Below are 16,379 nucleotides of genomic sequence, written 5' to 3'. Positions count from 1 at the left end.
ATCTGACTCATTCTCCTAAGTTATTTATTCACATGTACTATTTCATTTATCATTCTTTCATATATTATGAAAAAGACTATGGCTTAGGAGTGATAAAGCAAAAAAAAAAAAAAAATCCAAATCAATGGCTTTGGTCCTACGTGCATTCCAATTTGTTTAGTTTAAGGTCATAATTTAAATTTCTTATATCTTAGCATCTTAAACTAAACAGAAATGAATAATAACAGCCATACAGAGCTATAAGAAATGTCTAAGTAGAAAGCATTCAAGTTTTAATACAAAGTAAATAACTTTAAGAAAGCTAAGTGGGTTGCATAAGTTAGTGTAGTTCTGTAGATGTGACACTAAGGCACTAAAAAACTCAAAACCACATTAAAATTTGTTGATATAGCTAGGTGTAAAAAATAGTCACTTGACTTTCCTATAAAGTATGCTTCTATTACACTTTATTCCATCAAATAGAAAATAGACCCTACTAGTCCAAATCTCTGGTCATGTTAACTTCATGTTAAGTGGTTGAATGCTTTTCATTTCAGCAGGATTTTTCTTGCTGTGTTTCAGGTTTTGGGGATTTGACCCTCCACGACCAGGTGCACCTTCTGGAATGTGCCTGGCTAGAGATCCTGATGATCGGTCTCATCTGGCGCTCTGTGGAGCACCCCGGGAAGCTCCTGTTTGCTCCTAACTTGGTCTTGGACAGGTGAGTGTCCTGTCTATGCCTTGGGAGAAGCACATAATTTTCAATCACTGTTTATCCTCAACTTATTTCATTTTGTACTCCATGAGGCTTCAAAGAGTTGCATTAAGTATAATTGCTTTCTGAATGGGTAAATTCAGATAATAAAACCTGGTCAAGTTCACCAAAAGCTAAGCCTAGCTGTCTGTTACACATCTCTTCAGAGGAACTTTATTATTTCTAATACACACCACACAAGAAACTATAAACTGTAATTTTTCTAACTCTGCCTTTATCTTCTGTTACATTAAAAAATGACCAATAGTCTCCCTTTAATTAAGACACCTTTTTTGGTGCATCTACATCCAGACCACAATAGATTTTTCATTTCCTTCTTCAGTTTTCCCAACAGTAAAATGAAAAATTGGCCAGAGAGTTTTGCAGACTACTTCCAATTCCATGAATTCGTTTGAGTTTTCAAATACATTACCTTCTTTGGTGGAGAAGAAGGCTTGTCTTGAAACGTGGGTCCCACTGTTTTCCTTTCATAGCCATCGCTTAGAGGAATCAGATTTGGATGTTTTACAACAGCAGCTACCACTGATGGCGTTGTCACCAGTACCAGCTGCTATGCTGAGCACTTTGCAGTTATTTTCTCATTTAACTGTCATAGTGCTCTCAGGAGACAGGAACTTGATTGTGCACATTTTACCCAGAAGGAAGCCAAGCTTTAAAGACATCCTACTACTTGCAAGAGGCAGAAACCTAGGTTATGGTGGGGGTAGGATTTGAATTCAGGGTCTTTCTGGCTCTGGTAAACCATTGAATCTTATCCTGGGCACTCCTTCTGTTCTCTTTCCTGTTTCCTCATGCTGTTTGTGGTCTGCTGCTGTAATTTTCTATTCCCAGGTATAGTTCATCTTGCAGGATATACAACGACTTGACGGGAAAGAACCATCTTTCTATTGTTTCTTGCAAACTTATTCTCCATGCCCAGAAGTCTGAAGCTGTCAGGTTGCCTTCAGCACCCTTGTACAGTCTTTGGCTTTGGAGAGCTACTGTCCCTCTCCAGGCCCACTCACTCAGTGTCCCCTGCACCTGCCAAGCCCCCAGAGCAAGGCTGCAGCCAAATTCATTTAAATGCAAAAGAATTGTGCAAGGTGTTGCTTGCTGTTTTGTCACATCACGTTAATTTACCTTTAGAAAAACGATGACACTACTCAAGAAGCAGATTTTACTGTCCATGGAACATATTCTAGTATCACAATTTCACAAACTTGGTAAGAATAGCCTCTTGTCTTGTTCCTTATGCTTGTGCTCACACTCGCCTCTGAAAGTCTTTCTTTCTTTCTTTCTTTCTTTCTTTCTTTGTTTCTTTCTTTGTTTCTTTCTTTCTTTCTTTCTTTCTTTCTTTCTTTCTTTCTTTCTTTCTTTCTTTCCTTCCTTCCTTCCTTCCTTCCTTCCTTCCTTCCTTCCTTCCTATCTTTCTTTCTCTTTCTTGGTACTGGGGATAGAACTCAGGAGCTTAAACTTGCCAGACAGGTGGCAGAACCACTGAGCTAAATCCCCAGCCCTTGTCTGAAAGTCTTTAGAAGGTGTCTTTATGTCTTCAGTGTGCCTTGCCTTCCCTTCCATTTTTTTGTCTTATCATTTTGCCTTTTATGCCTGGCCAGGTTACACAAAATTTGCAGATGAAATTCTTAGGCCATGGATAATATTTTCTGCCTACAGATTGGAATTATCTTCAGTGTTTGGACTTTCACATATTCATTTCTGTCCCCATCCATATCCATCTCCTTAGGTTCACCTTTGTTGAACAGTCATAAAATCATTGCTTTTTAAATATGGAATTATCTCACCCAATGAACTCATTGTCAAAGAGGCGAGAGTGCCTAGGATACTGTCAGCCACCCGATTCTCTTTCTTTTCTACAGACTTGCCTTGTAGTTACTTTTTCTTCATATCTCTCACAGAAATATGAGTAACTAAACACTTTTATCTTTATTCTTATTTTCTAAAAGTCCAGGTGAGGAGTGTCTACTGTTTTGGGATTTTTCAACTTCTGCCCTGTTGACATGCATGGTCAACCTTCCTCGTGGGGACTGTCCTGTACATTTGAGGATGTTTAGCCGTACCCCTGGACTGTATCTGCTAGGCGTTGTCCCCTCTCCGAGTGATGTCAGCCAACGGTGTCTCAGTCATTTCTGAATACTTCTTGTGTGTGTGGCATTGAGTGGGCCATGGCCAAATTTAAGCCAGGTGAAAGCCACTTCTCTAGATAGTCCTACTTCAGTGTCCTACATGTCCTTTCATCTTATTAACCTCCAGACTCAATAAGTCTGTTCTTTTTTCATTTCTTTTCTATCAATAATATCAATACTAAAAAAATATCAATATTCACCTAGATCTTGAAGGTAAAAATTATGCTTAAATAAACAATGGATTCTACCTGCCTCCTCACCAGACTATCCAGTTAACCCTCAAGCTTTTCTCTGACCTCTTTCGGAATCCAGGCCTTCCCTTGTTTCTGTTCCATAGCCCTAGCTTAGGTCCTGGTTGTCTCATCCCCAGATTGCTTGCCTCCCTGACCCTGTATCTTCCCACCTTTCTTTCCACCACAGTGACACAAGGAACTGTTTCCCAGGACACAGGTGTAATCTTAATGCTCTCTGGTTCTGCTTCCACTGGCTTTCTTGGTCCTTTTGAAAGTATGGTATAGGCTTCTTGACAGTTATGGCTGTTACAAGTGTCACAAACAAAATACTGGCAGATGAGAAAATGAATAAGTGGAAATAAAGTTTTAGTAAATAGGGAAGGGAGGAGGGGGTGAAGGGAGGGCAGGGGTAAGGGGAAAAAATGAGAACCAAGACCTGTCATGTAAAGGTACAAGATCCCAGTAATGAATGTAACTGTACTGTCTACCTAGAATGTACCAATAAACTTAATGAGGAAGACAGAAACAAAAGCAAAAACAAAATATTGGCAGAGCCAGTCAGATGATGTAAATGAAGAAGGCTAGTCCATTAGAGTCCAAAAGGGAATGCTCTAGGTGATTTTTCCCAGGCTAAAGACGCCTGGCAGCTGAATTTGACCCAGAGTTTTGAACACAACTTCGCATTCTAAAGTTTTTCTTCCAGTGGTTCTGAAGGACCCTCCAACTTTAGAGTTTGTTAGAAACTTATCCATTCTTTAAGGCTCATTTCAGATGAGGCTTTTCCATAAATCCTTTCTTCAATCTCTCTTCTCCTCAGGTAGGAAGTAGCCTTTGCTCAGTGTAACTTCTCACTGTGTTCAGTTTGTACTTATTCTCCTCAATGTTAGCTGTGCTGTAGGACTTTCCCATCTGCTCATAGACTTCTCATGGTCCAGGGTCAAATCTTGTTTATCTTTTTGCACTGTCCTACAAAGTCTTCCATGATACCCATAATGTTTGCTAATTGCTCTAGTCAAGATCACCCAGGCAGCTTGTGGCAGAATCAGGGGGCAAACACACATCCTCTTATGATCATTTCAGATATTATTGTCATCAAACTCACTCACTTCATGCTCATTGCTACTCATCAGTTTCTGACTTTTTCTTGTATAGATTAGGAAGAAATTAACATCCATCTGTTTTGGAAGGATTTGCTGAATTTGTAAATGCATTTATTTGGCTTGTATTTATACTTCTGCTTATACTGCACAAACCTGTTATCCAGTTATTAAATTCCAAATTGTGTAGGCAAAGAACTTATTTTTCCCATATGAAGTAAAATTCTTAAGATTTTATTATTCAAGAATAATTAATTACGATTAAAGAATATAAATAAATATAAATGCACTTTTAAATATAAATAATATAAAACATGATTTAGAATATTTAAAAATCTGGACTCTTTTAATCATTAACATGTACCAATAGATTATTACATTTCAATTTTATTTAATTACCATCTTAGTGTTTGAGGATAACTGCTTTTGACAACATTGATAGATACATAACAGTAAAAAGTATTGTGACCAGCAGCCCATTTGAAATTTATTCTTATGGAGGATGGCTTTGGACTGGTAGCTGAGAAAAGAACTTAGGGTTCCTCCCTGCATTATTTTCCAAATAATGTTTCTTTGTGATAAAATTCAGCTCTCTGATTAACATAAGTCACTGTGATCTTTCCAGTGCCCCTTTCCCATCACATTGTATAAATTAAACATTTTTAGTAAGAAAATGTAGATAGGTGCCCATTAATTCCAAAACTAGATGGTTGATTGAGAGGGAGAGGCACAAGATGAGTGTTAGGCACTCTTAGAGGTTGTTGTCATTTGCATAGAAATGGGGCAAGGGAGGCCTGAAGTCCTGAGTAACCTTGTATCCTTGTATCCATCCCATCGGTTACCAAAGCTTCTAACAGGAGACAGAATTTTATTCTGAAATCTGATTTAGCAATGTCTCATTTTTCAAATCTTTGCAAATCTATGCATCCATACCTCACAAGGCTGGGAGGACAGACTATGTCCCAGCCTTTCCTTACTCAAATGTTTGTATTGGCAACTGGGGGTGGAGATTGTGGAAATATAAAACTTCCTCGGTTGCCACCCCACATTTGTGAGCAGAGGGCATATTTTCTATCTTGTGTCCCTCTAGAAAGAGTTATTGCTTGATTTACTCCCTGATGACAACTATGAGATCTTGATTCTGGTCCTGTATAACTTCCTGGTAATCAGATGTTGTAGGCTAATTTTATCACTGCTAGGCTTAGCCTGCCCACGATTTCTAGCTCTTTCCTGTACCCTGCAGCGGTGAGATCCAAGCACTTAATGTAGTCATCTCTTCCTGTGAAAACCAAGAAATATAAGTTATAAACAAAGAACCTAGTAATTTCTTCTAGGCTGTGCGTATGTATGTGTGTTTTATAAGAGAAAAGTTAAAGATAACACAAAGGCCTGTGAAAGTAATTGGGAAATGGAGAAAACTCATTTTCCATTCTAGCACCTAATCCTTTGGTGTATTTTGGCAGTAGCAAACACAAAATATGCCTTCTGAGTCTACTGGGAAAGAGTATTTTCATTTAGCCCTGCTTGCAAGGTCAGACTAGAAAAATACAGACAAAAACAAAAGCCAAAGGATTCAGGGTGTCTCTTTCCTTCTAGGGGTCCCCTTGTTTTGCATGAGAGAAGTTTATTATCTTGGAAGAGAGATGTGCTGTTAAAAACAGTGAAAATCTCCTGTTCAGTGAGATTATTCCATGTCTACGGGCCTGCCTGATGCTGTTTTGCCGGCGCCATCTGTGCTGACAAATTCTGAGAAATATTTGTGGATTTCTCAGTGAAGCCAAGTACTCTCTTTTTATTCCAGAGAGAGAGAGAGAGAGATTCACACATTTGAAAAGCAGAGGCTAATTCTACAAGCAGAATATTCCCTCTCCCAAGCCCCTGTGGCCTGAGGGTTGTTGACCTAGCTCTTTCCATGGCTCCCCCATTAAGAAGCTCAGCCTGTAGGAAATAGTACTGCACAACAGAAAAGTTCTTTTACTCTCAGGAGGCGAGGAATAGGTATTAATAAGCTCTCTTCCTCAAGAGAAAAACAGGTTGCGGCACCAGAGAGAACATTTTGCCTGTTCTACTAAAGAGCAGATTGTTTTTCAATGATAAATTCATTTGAAATTGAAAAATAACCCATTTTTTAGAAACAAGAGCATTCTCATTGTAGGTTGCTTACGGTAAATATTTTAGAAAAAAATGCAAATAAAACATGCCAAAAAAAAAAAAAAAGCCCCACAATGCTCTAATACTACTCTTTTCCTGTACCACATAACTTGTTAAATATTTTTCTGGACTTTTTACTTAAAAAAATAAAACAAAATTAAGTTTGAAATAAGTTCTATCTATCTGTCTGTCTGTGTCTGTCTGTCTATCAATGTTATAAATAGATAGATAAATAGATAGATAGATAGATATAATCTGCCCACATATGCTTTATGGAAATGAAGAGAAGTGCCGTTCTTTCTGTGCCCTCTACTACACAGTTCCTCCGGAGAAAGGCATGGAGCGCTACAGGGGAGACTGCCACACTTTGGGTAGTGATCAGCTGGTCAGCAGTGTCAACCCTAGGCTGACTGGACTCGATTGTTTCCGTGCATGTTCCCTCCTCAGCTTTCCAGGAGTGCCGGGGTCCTGTGCACTGGTTTGCGTGCATTTGTCTCACGCACACCTGAGTTGATCATTACACAAATGCACCTGTACAATACATCCTGCCCCATCAGTTAGCATCTGCCATTTTAAAAATAAATTTCAAAAACCAACTCTGCTTGTAACCTTTTCACTTATAGAATTGGGTGAATAAAGAAAAAGAAAGCAAGCCAACATTTATTTAACTGCTTTAATAGTGACAGTCCTGTTCTGGCTTATCCTCTACCCTACATTTAACTCAGGGTATGAGTAAATATGAAGCAAAGAGTTTTGATAGTTTTATTCTGACCTTGAATCTGTTCTTTCAGTTCTGAGCCCTTTATCACTCAGCATAGGCATGAATTTGTTGATTCCTAAAAATCTTTGGTTTAGAACTCCTAAAAAATTCTGGGAATAGAACATTGTAAAACTGTAAAGGAGAAAAACTGAGGCAAAAAGAGGAGACATTAGTCAAACTGTCATTATTACTGCTACTTCTGATAGAAGATGAATTAAAATACTATTGGGCTGAAAGCCAATTGAATTATAAACTTTCAGTAGGGCATTTATATAACTTATGAATATATCTTAATAAAGATATTAAACACTGATCCATTGTTATTTCAGGAAAAGTCAGTTTGATCAAGACCATTAATCATGAAAGTGCTTGAAAGTGTTGTATTTTTAAAAAAGTAAAATCAAAACAGATTGACCCAAAATTATTCTTAAAAACAAAAACAAGGAACACTGTATTATAAAACTTCCTAAGCCAAAGGTGTTTAAATCCTTAAGAGAGTTAAGCCTATAAGCAGTAAGGATCCACTCAGTATACAGTTTCTCCAGGGGAAAAGGCATAATTTTGGCCAAACAATTAATCCTGTGTAGGAGGCTAATTTGACTATTCTTACAAATTTATACACTGCTTTATTTTTTTACTTGCCATTTATTACTAACAGTTAAACCTCAGGCAAATTGATTAATGTATAATTAAAACAATATTGTGACAGCTTAATTTTAAAGCATACTATTGTTATTTAAGCCACACATACTACATAGGAATCACCAAGTAATGTTGCCCTTATAGCTGTTTTTATTATATCTCTCCACATTGACACTAGAAAGATCCTCTTTCTTTCTTTCTTTCTTTCTTTCTTTCTTTCTTTCTTTCTTTCTTTCTTTCTTTCTTTCTTTTCTTAGATGTAGTGCTGGGGAGTGAACACGTGGCTTCCTAGCTGCTACAGGAGGACTCTACCGTTAAGCTACATTCCTAGCCCAATCTTCACTTGTTTTAATGAATGCTATTAAAATCCATTTATAAGGAGATTTTTTCAAGTTGGTCTCAAGTTGGTCAAAATTCAGTTTAATCCAACTTAATACATATTTGCTAAGCAGCATATACATAGGGTTTTACATGATACTGGAGGCTACAAAAAGAAGAGCTGGTAAGAGGCATACCTGCCTTCAGAGAACGTACTATATGGTGGTGCAGTAATATTTGTATGCAGATGAATGCAACTGAAAGCATCCCCCCTCACTGTGTGTCACATCATTCATGTCGAGTTTGCCTTCCTTCATCGCTTTCTAATACCTATGAAGTCTAAGCGAAAACCAGTTCCGGTTCACACTTGCATCAACTCACTGATTCATTCTGGACGGTTCCATGCAGCCTATTTAACATAACTATCCTCATTATTTGTCCTACCTAAAAGTATCTAATAAGTAAAAACTCCTCAAACAGGGCCATTCTGTGTGCTGTTCCTTTTGAAGCAGGCAGAAGGGAAGCAGAGGGTGTTGTCAATTGTTCAGCAAGGTGGATACATGCAGTCGACACATCTTTTGAAATATTACATATACCCAAGGTGTTAGCACTGTAAGGATTTTTTTTTTTTTTTTAATGACAGCAGCTCCTAATTTTATGACTAGATAGATATTTGGCTTCCAAGGAAATGGTGTTAAAATGTCTATTTCCAATTCTTGTCAAGAGTTGAAATTGTCTTTATTATTAGTGTCATGGTTACGTGCCCTTATGACATATAATTAAGTTCCAAACTCTACCCTGGTGTTATTGACTTTTCCATATGGGCTCTTAATGCAAAGGATAAAGTTGAAGTTTCTCTTTGATGTTTCTAGAGATGTATTTTTAAGTCATTTAATATTCTTATTTGTTTTTTTCCCTGTATTTTCATTTTATCAAATAGAAAAGAGATATCAAAAGAACACTGTCAGTGTCTTCTTTGATTTTATACCACAGCCGAAAACTAATTTCTTAACCTGCTTATGTATTTACCACTTTCTGCTAACATAGATTGTAATTTATCCCCGGAAATGGGGGCCACGGTGTGCATTGAGCCTATGGATCGATCCGTGTTGACCTTTGAGGGAAGCAGACAGAAAGGCCCCAAGGAGGTGCAGTTTGGCCGATGCAGGAAGGAAGAGGTCTATATGTGTTTTCAAGCCGGGTGTGGTGGCGCACACCTGTAATCCCAGCACTTGGGGTGCTGAGGCAGGAGGATCGCTCTGAGTTCGAGACCAGCCTGGGCTACATAGTGAGTTCCAGGTCAGTTACAACTACATAGTGAAACCCTGTCTCAAAAAACCAAAACGGGATGAAGGGAGGGCAGAAGTAAGGCGAAAAAATGAGAATCAAGACTTGTCATGTAGAGGTACAAGATCCCAACAATAAATGTAACTGTACTGTATCCCTAAAATGTACCAATAAACTCAATTAAAGCTGAAAAAAAAAAACAAAACAAAACCAACCAACCAAACAGACAAACATATGTGGTTTCAGCAATGGACAGGGTGGCAATGATGGTGTTACGCTGGGAAGATACTGGGGAAATCAGAGGAATTTTGCCTCGTACTGCACACAAGAGTTTTAAATGTAGGGAGGATGTCCCGAGAGCTGGAGCGTTAGCTCAGAAAAGAGGTTGGAACTACAATCAAAGGTTTTGAGAGCCGCCTCCCTCGTTATAGCTCTGAAATGAATGTGACAATTAGAGGAAATAATGGAGAAAGATGTGCCCAAAGGGATGAGGATAACTTTCATAGGCTTTATATAGAAAAGAACTCCAGCTTGTAGTTAAGGAAAAGTTTGAGAAGTTAGTACCAAATCCCTGATTTTAATGGAAGATATCTTTTAAAAGGGATGGGAACCAGGGATTTAGCTCAGGGTGCCACCTTCTGCCTCACAAGCACAAGGTCGCAGGTTCAATCCCTGGTACCATAAGGCCAGTACAGCAGAGATGGGCAAGAGCGAGAGGCAAGGGTCTAGGCCTTGTGCCAATTATGGATCATTGTCCTAAAGGGAGCATTTTTATTAAAATATGGGAGGAAAGAAAACAAAATATGGTGTGTTAAATATAAATAAATATATGAAAGAGAAGACAGATAGTAAGGTTAGAGAAAGGAACTATGAGCCAGCAGTGAGGGAAGCAGGGAGCCTGTAGTTGCTGAGTCACAGCATCAAAGGGAGTTTTTTAAACCAAATTTTCTTGATTTACTGTTTGAAATAAAGATAGACTCTTACAGGTTTCCAAATAGTTTCTTAGGTGTCCCAACACCTTTATAAAAAAGTTAGTATTTTTCTCAAGTAATTTGAGATATAGCGTTCATTGCACATTAAATGTTTCTGTACACATATCTTTTTCTGAAGATTTATCTGTTACAGTTTGGTTATGTATAAATCAATGTTGAATAGCATTGTTTATAGGAGCTCCAAATGGTTTTAAATCTGGTGGTGCTCTCTCTCTATTATTGCCTTCTGATATTTTTCAGTTTTTAGCAAGTGATTCTTCCCTGTTTGATTTTCCATGTAACCTTAAAATTAACTAGTTTCTTTTTCTTTTTTTTTTTGGTATCGGGATCGAACTCAGATCCTTGCACTTGCAAGGCAAGTATGGAACCACTGAGCTAAATCTCCGGCAAAATTAACTAGTTTAATCCCATAGAAAAATTTGTGAATAATTCTAGTGGGATTATAATAAATATCAACTGGTTTAGGGAGTGCTGACATCTTTATAATGTTGAATCTTCCTGTCCATGACCAAGTTGTGTTTTTCATTGTTAAATTTGTGTGTGTGTGTGTGTCTTTAATATCCATATATATAATTCATACATAAGATTACGTGTAGCTGTTTTATATAAATGTGTACTGCTATAATATATGAAATATATAAATATATTTTAAAATACATCATGTGTAGAATATGAATGTCATGAACGGGGCCTTCTCTTTCACTGTATTCCTGAACTGGTTGTTCTCTTTTTCGGTGGCTAACTTATGTTTGCACTGTGTTGTTACAGACTACTCCTTTCCTAAGTACTGTTCTTTACAGTAGTTTTTTTTCCATTAATTCCCATGGGATTTCTTAGAATGCAATCAAACCTCTCCAAAAGGAGATGCTTTTACCTCTTCCTGCCTACCCCTAAATACCTAAATGTTTCTTTCTTGTCTAATTGCATTGAACCTCAGCCTAATATTTTGTAAAACTAGTAGCAATAGTGGGCACCATTTCCTTATTCTTACTACAAATTCTGTTACAAAAGGCTCCAGGCATTTCTGTCTTCTGAAGTGTTTTCATTAGGAATGAAGGTTTTTGTCATTTTGTATCCAAACTCCAAAGAATGTTTGATGTGAAATTTTTCTTTGTGTAGTCTTCATCCAGTTTTTATTGTCTATATTACATATGAATTTCAAAAATAGTTTGGGATTTTTTTTCTTTTTCTGTGCTATGAAAAATATAGCAGCATTGGCATTATTTGTTCTTTTATTTTTCAATATTGGCAGAATTAATTTTGAACTCATCTGCACCTGATGCCATTATATGGGGGAGTTGTCTGGAAGCTTTAATTCTATGTTGCAATTGGTCTGTTTAGACTTTCTGTCCCTTTGACAGTTTCTGTAAACCAAACCTTCTGATAAAGTTATCTGTGTCAACTGCATGTTCAAATTTACTGTACTGAGTCAGACAAATGATTTCTGGTGGTTTTGTAAAGAAACTTCCTCTGGTTTGATGCTGCTTCCACCCAACAATTTGTTTTATGTGTTTATGCTTTTTTTTTTTTAAAGAAAACTTAAATCAACTAGTGGTTTCTACATTTCATTGATGCTTTCTTCCAAAAAGCTAGCTTACATTTTTAATCACTTCTATTGTTTTTCAGATTTCTAACTTACTAAGTCATAGTTTTAGCTTCATTAACTTCTTCCTTCTGCTTTCCATTGGTTAACTTTTTCTTTTCATCTCCAGCACTTTTGAGTTGATACTTCATTTCTTCATTTTATAAAATAGGTCATGAATGCTCAGAAAGGTCTCAAACCAAGGCTTTAGATGTCTCCCACAGAATCCATTATATTTCAACTTTATCATCATTTCCCCAAAATTCGTCAGTTTCATATTTTATCTTTCTTTTCATTTAAGCATTGTGTTATTTTTTCTCGTTGAGTTTATTTGTACATTTTAGGTATACAGTACAGTTACATTCATCATTGGGATCTTGTATCTTTGCATGACAGGCCTTGGTTCTCATTTTTTCCCCTTGTCCCCACCCTCCCTTCACCCCCTCCTCCCTTCCCTATTTACAAATACTTTATTTCCATTTGTTCATTTTCTCATGTTTTTTTTCCTTTTCCCTTATTACCTTACTCTTCCCATTTCCGCTACACCTTTAGCCCTTTTCTTCCTATTTCACGTTGTCAATTATACCATTAGGATCTTATGTAACATTATAGTTTTTCACATCAGAGAAACTATTTGGTATTTACATGTATGACTTATTTATTTCACTTAGAAGTAATATCTCATTCTTTATGGTTGAGTAGTATCCTATTTTAAAGAAAAACCATTGTGTAATAGTTTAATTTCCTGATTAAAATGCATTTTTGGTGTTTTTTTGTTATTAAAAATGCTCCTTGACTTTCTAATCAGATAATACTGTTTATAGTCTGATTACTTTTGTAACTTATTGAAGTTAAATTTTAGCCTACTGTGATTATCTTTTTCGAGTGTTTCCCATACACTTGAATTGAAGGTTATTTACTTATCGTGGTAGAAGGTAATATATTTTAGTCTGTGTCTTCTTATAACCTGTAAATTTTTGCTTAGTGAAAACTTATGATCTGATATGAGCCTCACATTTATGTTTGTTTTATGTCTATTATGAATTATGTACCATCATTGTGTTACAAAGCTCTTGATATTTAATAGTTTGGAAGGACTGACTTACAGTGCCTAAGATCAAGATCATGACCCCCATTAATTTTAACTTAACTAATATATCCTTTTTCATTTTTTAAGCATCAGAATAACTTTGCTTTAGGTCTCTATTAAATACAGTCAACAACTGGATTTTCATTTGTTAACCATTCTGAAAAAATTTTAATACGTGAGCTAAGCTAATTTATATTTACTGATGCCAACACTGCTTGGTTCAAGTTCTATTATATTATTTTATATTTCTTCTGTTTTCTTTGCTGTTTATTGAATTTCTAAATTTATTTTGTTTTTAGCTATTTACACTTTTTCTGCTTATTCATCTTATATATACTCAGTCAAATCTTTCTTTAGAAACTGTTCATTTATTATGAGCAGTAATGAAGTTAGCTAGTAACTTAACCTTTCCTAAATAACCTCCAGTTTTAGCAACTAGTATTACGTGTGTTAAACTTTGTGGTGTTCAATACACTTAAGATTCTACTCCGTGACTTATCAGAGTCAAATGATATTAGTTTACTTCCAAGTAATACAAGATAATTGTAAGATAATAATTTTGATCAGTATTTTATCCTATTTGTAGTACTTATTTTTATAAATTGTTAAAGCTTACAGAGTTACATGCTCTATTCTGTCACCCCAGAGCTCATTTTTTAAATGCTAATTCTATCATTAAATATATTTAATGTCCACTTTCAGACAATATGTTAGTTCTTGCTTATCTTTTTTCATTGTTTGGAGCTTCTTTTTTTTAAAGATTTTCCAAGAAAACACTCATGAGAATACTTTTCTTTTTTAGTTTAATAATATTTATAATTGTCTTTTTATGCTTTTTATACTGAAAAGTTTGGCTGCTAACAAATTCTTTGGCTTACATTTGTCCTTAAGTATTTTTGAATAATTGCTCCATTGTTTTCTAATGTTGATGTCAAGAAATTGGAAGGAAATCTGATTTTATTTCCTTTATTAATGACATGGACTTTTTATCTGAAAGTTCAAATTTTTTTCCTTAAGCTTAAATAGCAATAATTTTATTAAGATGTGTCTCTATATTGACTGTTTTAGGTCAGTTTTCTCAAATACATGTATGTTTTTAGACTATGTAGATTGAAACTTTGTACTTCTTGACTCTCTTGATATGTGTGTGTGTGTGTGTGTGTGTGTGTGTATTTGCTTTTACAATATTTTCTTTTTTTTTTAATAAGGATTCAACCCATGGATTTTCACTGAGCTCTATCCCCAGCTAAGTTCCCCAGGCTGGGCTCAAAGTTGTGATCCTCATGCTTCAACCTTCTAGAGTGATGGGATTATAGTCTTGCACCCCTACACCAGGCTTTGCTTGAGTGTGCAAGTGTGTGTGTGTGTGTGTGTGTGTGTGTGTGTGTGTTTGAGGGAGGGGGAGGGGTGCATTTCCTGGGAGTTGAACCTAGAGCCTTCACACTGAGCTACACTCCCAGCCCTTTTTAATTTTTAATTTTTTATTTGGAGACAGGGTCTTGCTAAGTTGCTCAGACTGGATTGAAACTTGCCATCCTCCTGCCTCAGACTCTAAGAGGATTAGAAGATTTATATTCTTAAATACAGTTTGTCACATTGCTTTTTTCAAGGACTATTCACACATGCCATTTTGTTATTTGCCAAAGGACTTTCCTTCAAATCTTTTGTTCTTTTGTTTTAATCTTTTTTAAAAATTAATTTATGCCAGGGATTTAGCTCAGTGGTTCGGTGGCCTGCCTTGCAAGTGCAAGGACCTGAGTTCAATCCCCAGTACCAAAACAAAATAAAAAGTAATTTTATTGGTACATTTAAGGTATACAGTGTAATGATATTCATCATTGTACATTTACACCTTTACACAATCCATCTTGGTTCTTATTTTCCCCCATTCTCTTCCCTCCTTTCAACCCCTCCACTTCTCCCTATCTACAAAGACTTTGTTTCCGTCTTTTCATTTTCTCATATTAATTCATTCCCTTCTTTTCTTTCCCCCTTATCTTTTCTCTTCATCAAGCTGACCACAGAATCTGTTTGATGTTAAGTGCTGTATACTTTATGTCCTAAACTTTTTTCCTTTTTTTTAAAATGCATTTCTAAAGTAGCTCCTTTTTGCTTTTTGGTATCAGGGATCAAACTTGGGAACTTGCGCTTGCCAGGCAGGTGGCGGCACCACTGAGCTAAATCTCCAGCCCTCCCTTTTGTTTTATTGGTTTGCAAGCCACAAATTTAAGTATCAGCTAGCAAAAGGTACAAGCTCAAAATGGGCACAAGTGTATAGTTATCCATCATTGGAAGCATTCTGAACTGTCCCATAGAGCTTTCAAAGGACCCTGTTTTGGGGCTGGAATGTATTTTACTTTTGCAACAATTGGTGATTGCTATGCATGTATGGTCATAAATTTGTTCAAAAGAAGCCATTTTAGGTTTTGTGCTACTTGGTTTTTACATTGTTTTGGTTTTGAGATAGTCTATGAAATTATTTCCCATTTTCTAGCAGCTGCATCCCATAAATTCCAAAATCCAGTTTTTATAATCATGAGTAATTTAGACAGACTTAATATATTCTGTTTTATAAAATAATTTTATGAGAATTTCCTTTGTTATTTTTCAATATTCAGCCCCATAAAATATTTAAAACATCTAATCAATACAGAAAAATCAAATCTATTTACACAACCAATACAAAACATCATTTTAAATTCTTTCCATATGTTCTATAGTTGCAACCAAAATTACAATGTATTGTAGAATGACTTTAATAAAGAAATTATATGAATTCTATAAAGTGATAAACCTTTGTTGAAAAACACTCAACTCATAAACATTGAAAAAAACTGTACTGTATTTATGATTAGGAAGAATCCTTACTAAAAAATGTATCAATTCTTCATGAATTGATTTATAAATTTAGTGCATTTCCCATCATAGTACTAAGTACATTCTAAAATCTATATGTAAAAAGTCAAGGATCAAGTATAGCCAACTGCTTCTGAATACTAAAGTCCAGGCCAAGAGATTGGGTAACAAAACCTGCAAGCTATAAAAATCCTAAAACTATAATAATTAAGACAATGTAGTATTATCATAGAAATAAACACATTGACTAATGAAATGGAAAAGAGAGTTCAGAAACCAACCTATATTTATGGAAAGTTGATGCGTATCAGAGGAGCACTGAGATTGCAAAAGAAAATTAGAAGGACTAAGTATGCTGAGACAATTGATTATCTACAGAGGAAAAAGGAAAAGTCTGGGGAAAAGTCTGATTCTGTTTCATCTCATATGGAAAACTTACTGATGAATGAAAATCTGGAAAGTCAAAATTATATATATATATATATAATATATAT

At 35.9% G+C, this 16,379-nt stretch overlaps 1 protein-coding gene across 1 annotated transcript in view; it reads left to right on the top strand.

Moving 5' to 3' along the window:
* The window catches only part of Esr1 (estrogen receptor 1), a 277,400-nt gene that overhangs the window by 215,595 nt on the left and 45,426 nt on the right, over positions 1-16,379 (top strand). The window contains exon 6 of the mRNA XM_033763164.1: positions 562-700. Within this exon, the coding sequence (XP_033619055.1) occupies positions 562-700 (139 nt within the window). The remainder of the gene's footprint in view (positions 1-561; positions 701-16,379) is intronic.

This window comes from Fukomys damarensis, unplaced genomic scaffold (genome assembly GCF_012274545.1).
Source record: "Fukomys damarensis isolate Sample0158 unplaced genomic scaffold, DMR_v1.0_HiC HiC_scaffold_14, whole genome shotgun sequence".
Taxonomy (NCBI): Eukaryota; Metazoa; Chordata; class Mammalia; order Rodentia; family Bathyergidae; genus Fukomys; species Fukomys damarensis.
Note: the sequence above shows the minus strand (reverse complement) of the source record. Positions and strands in the feature narration are given on the sequence as shown.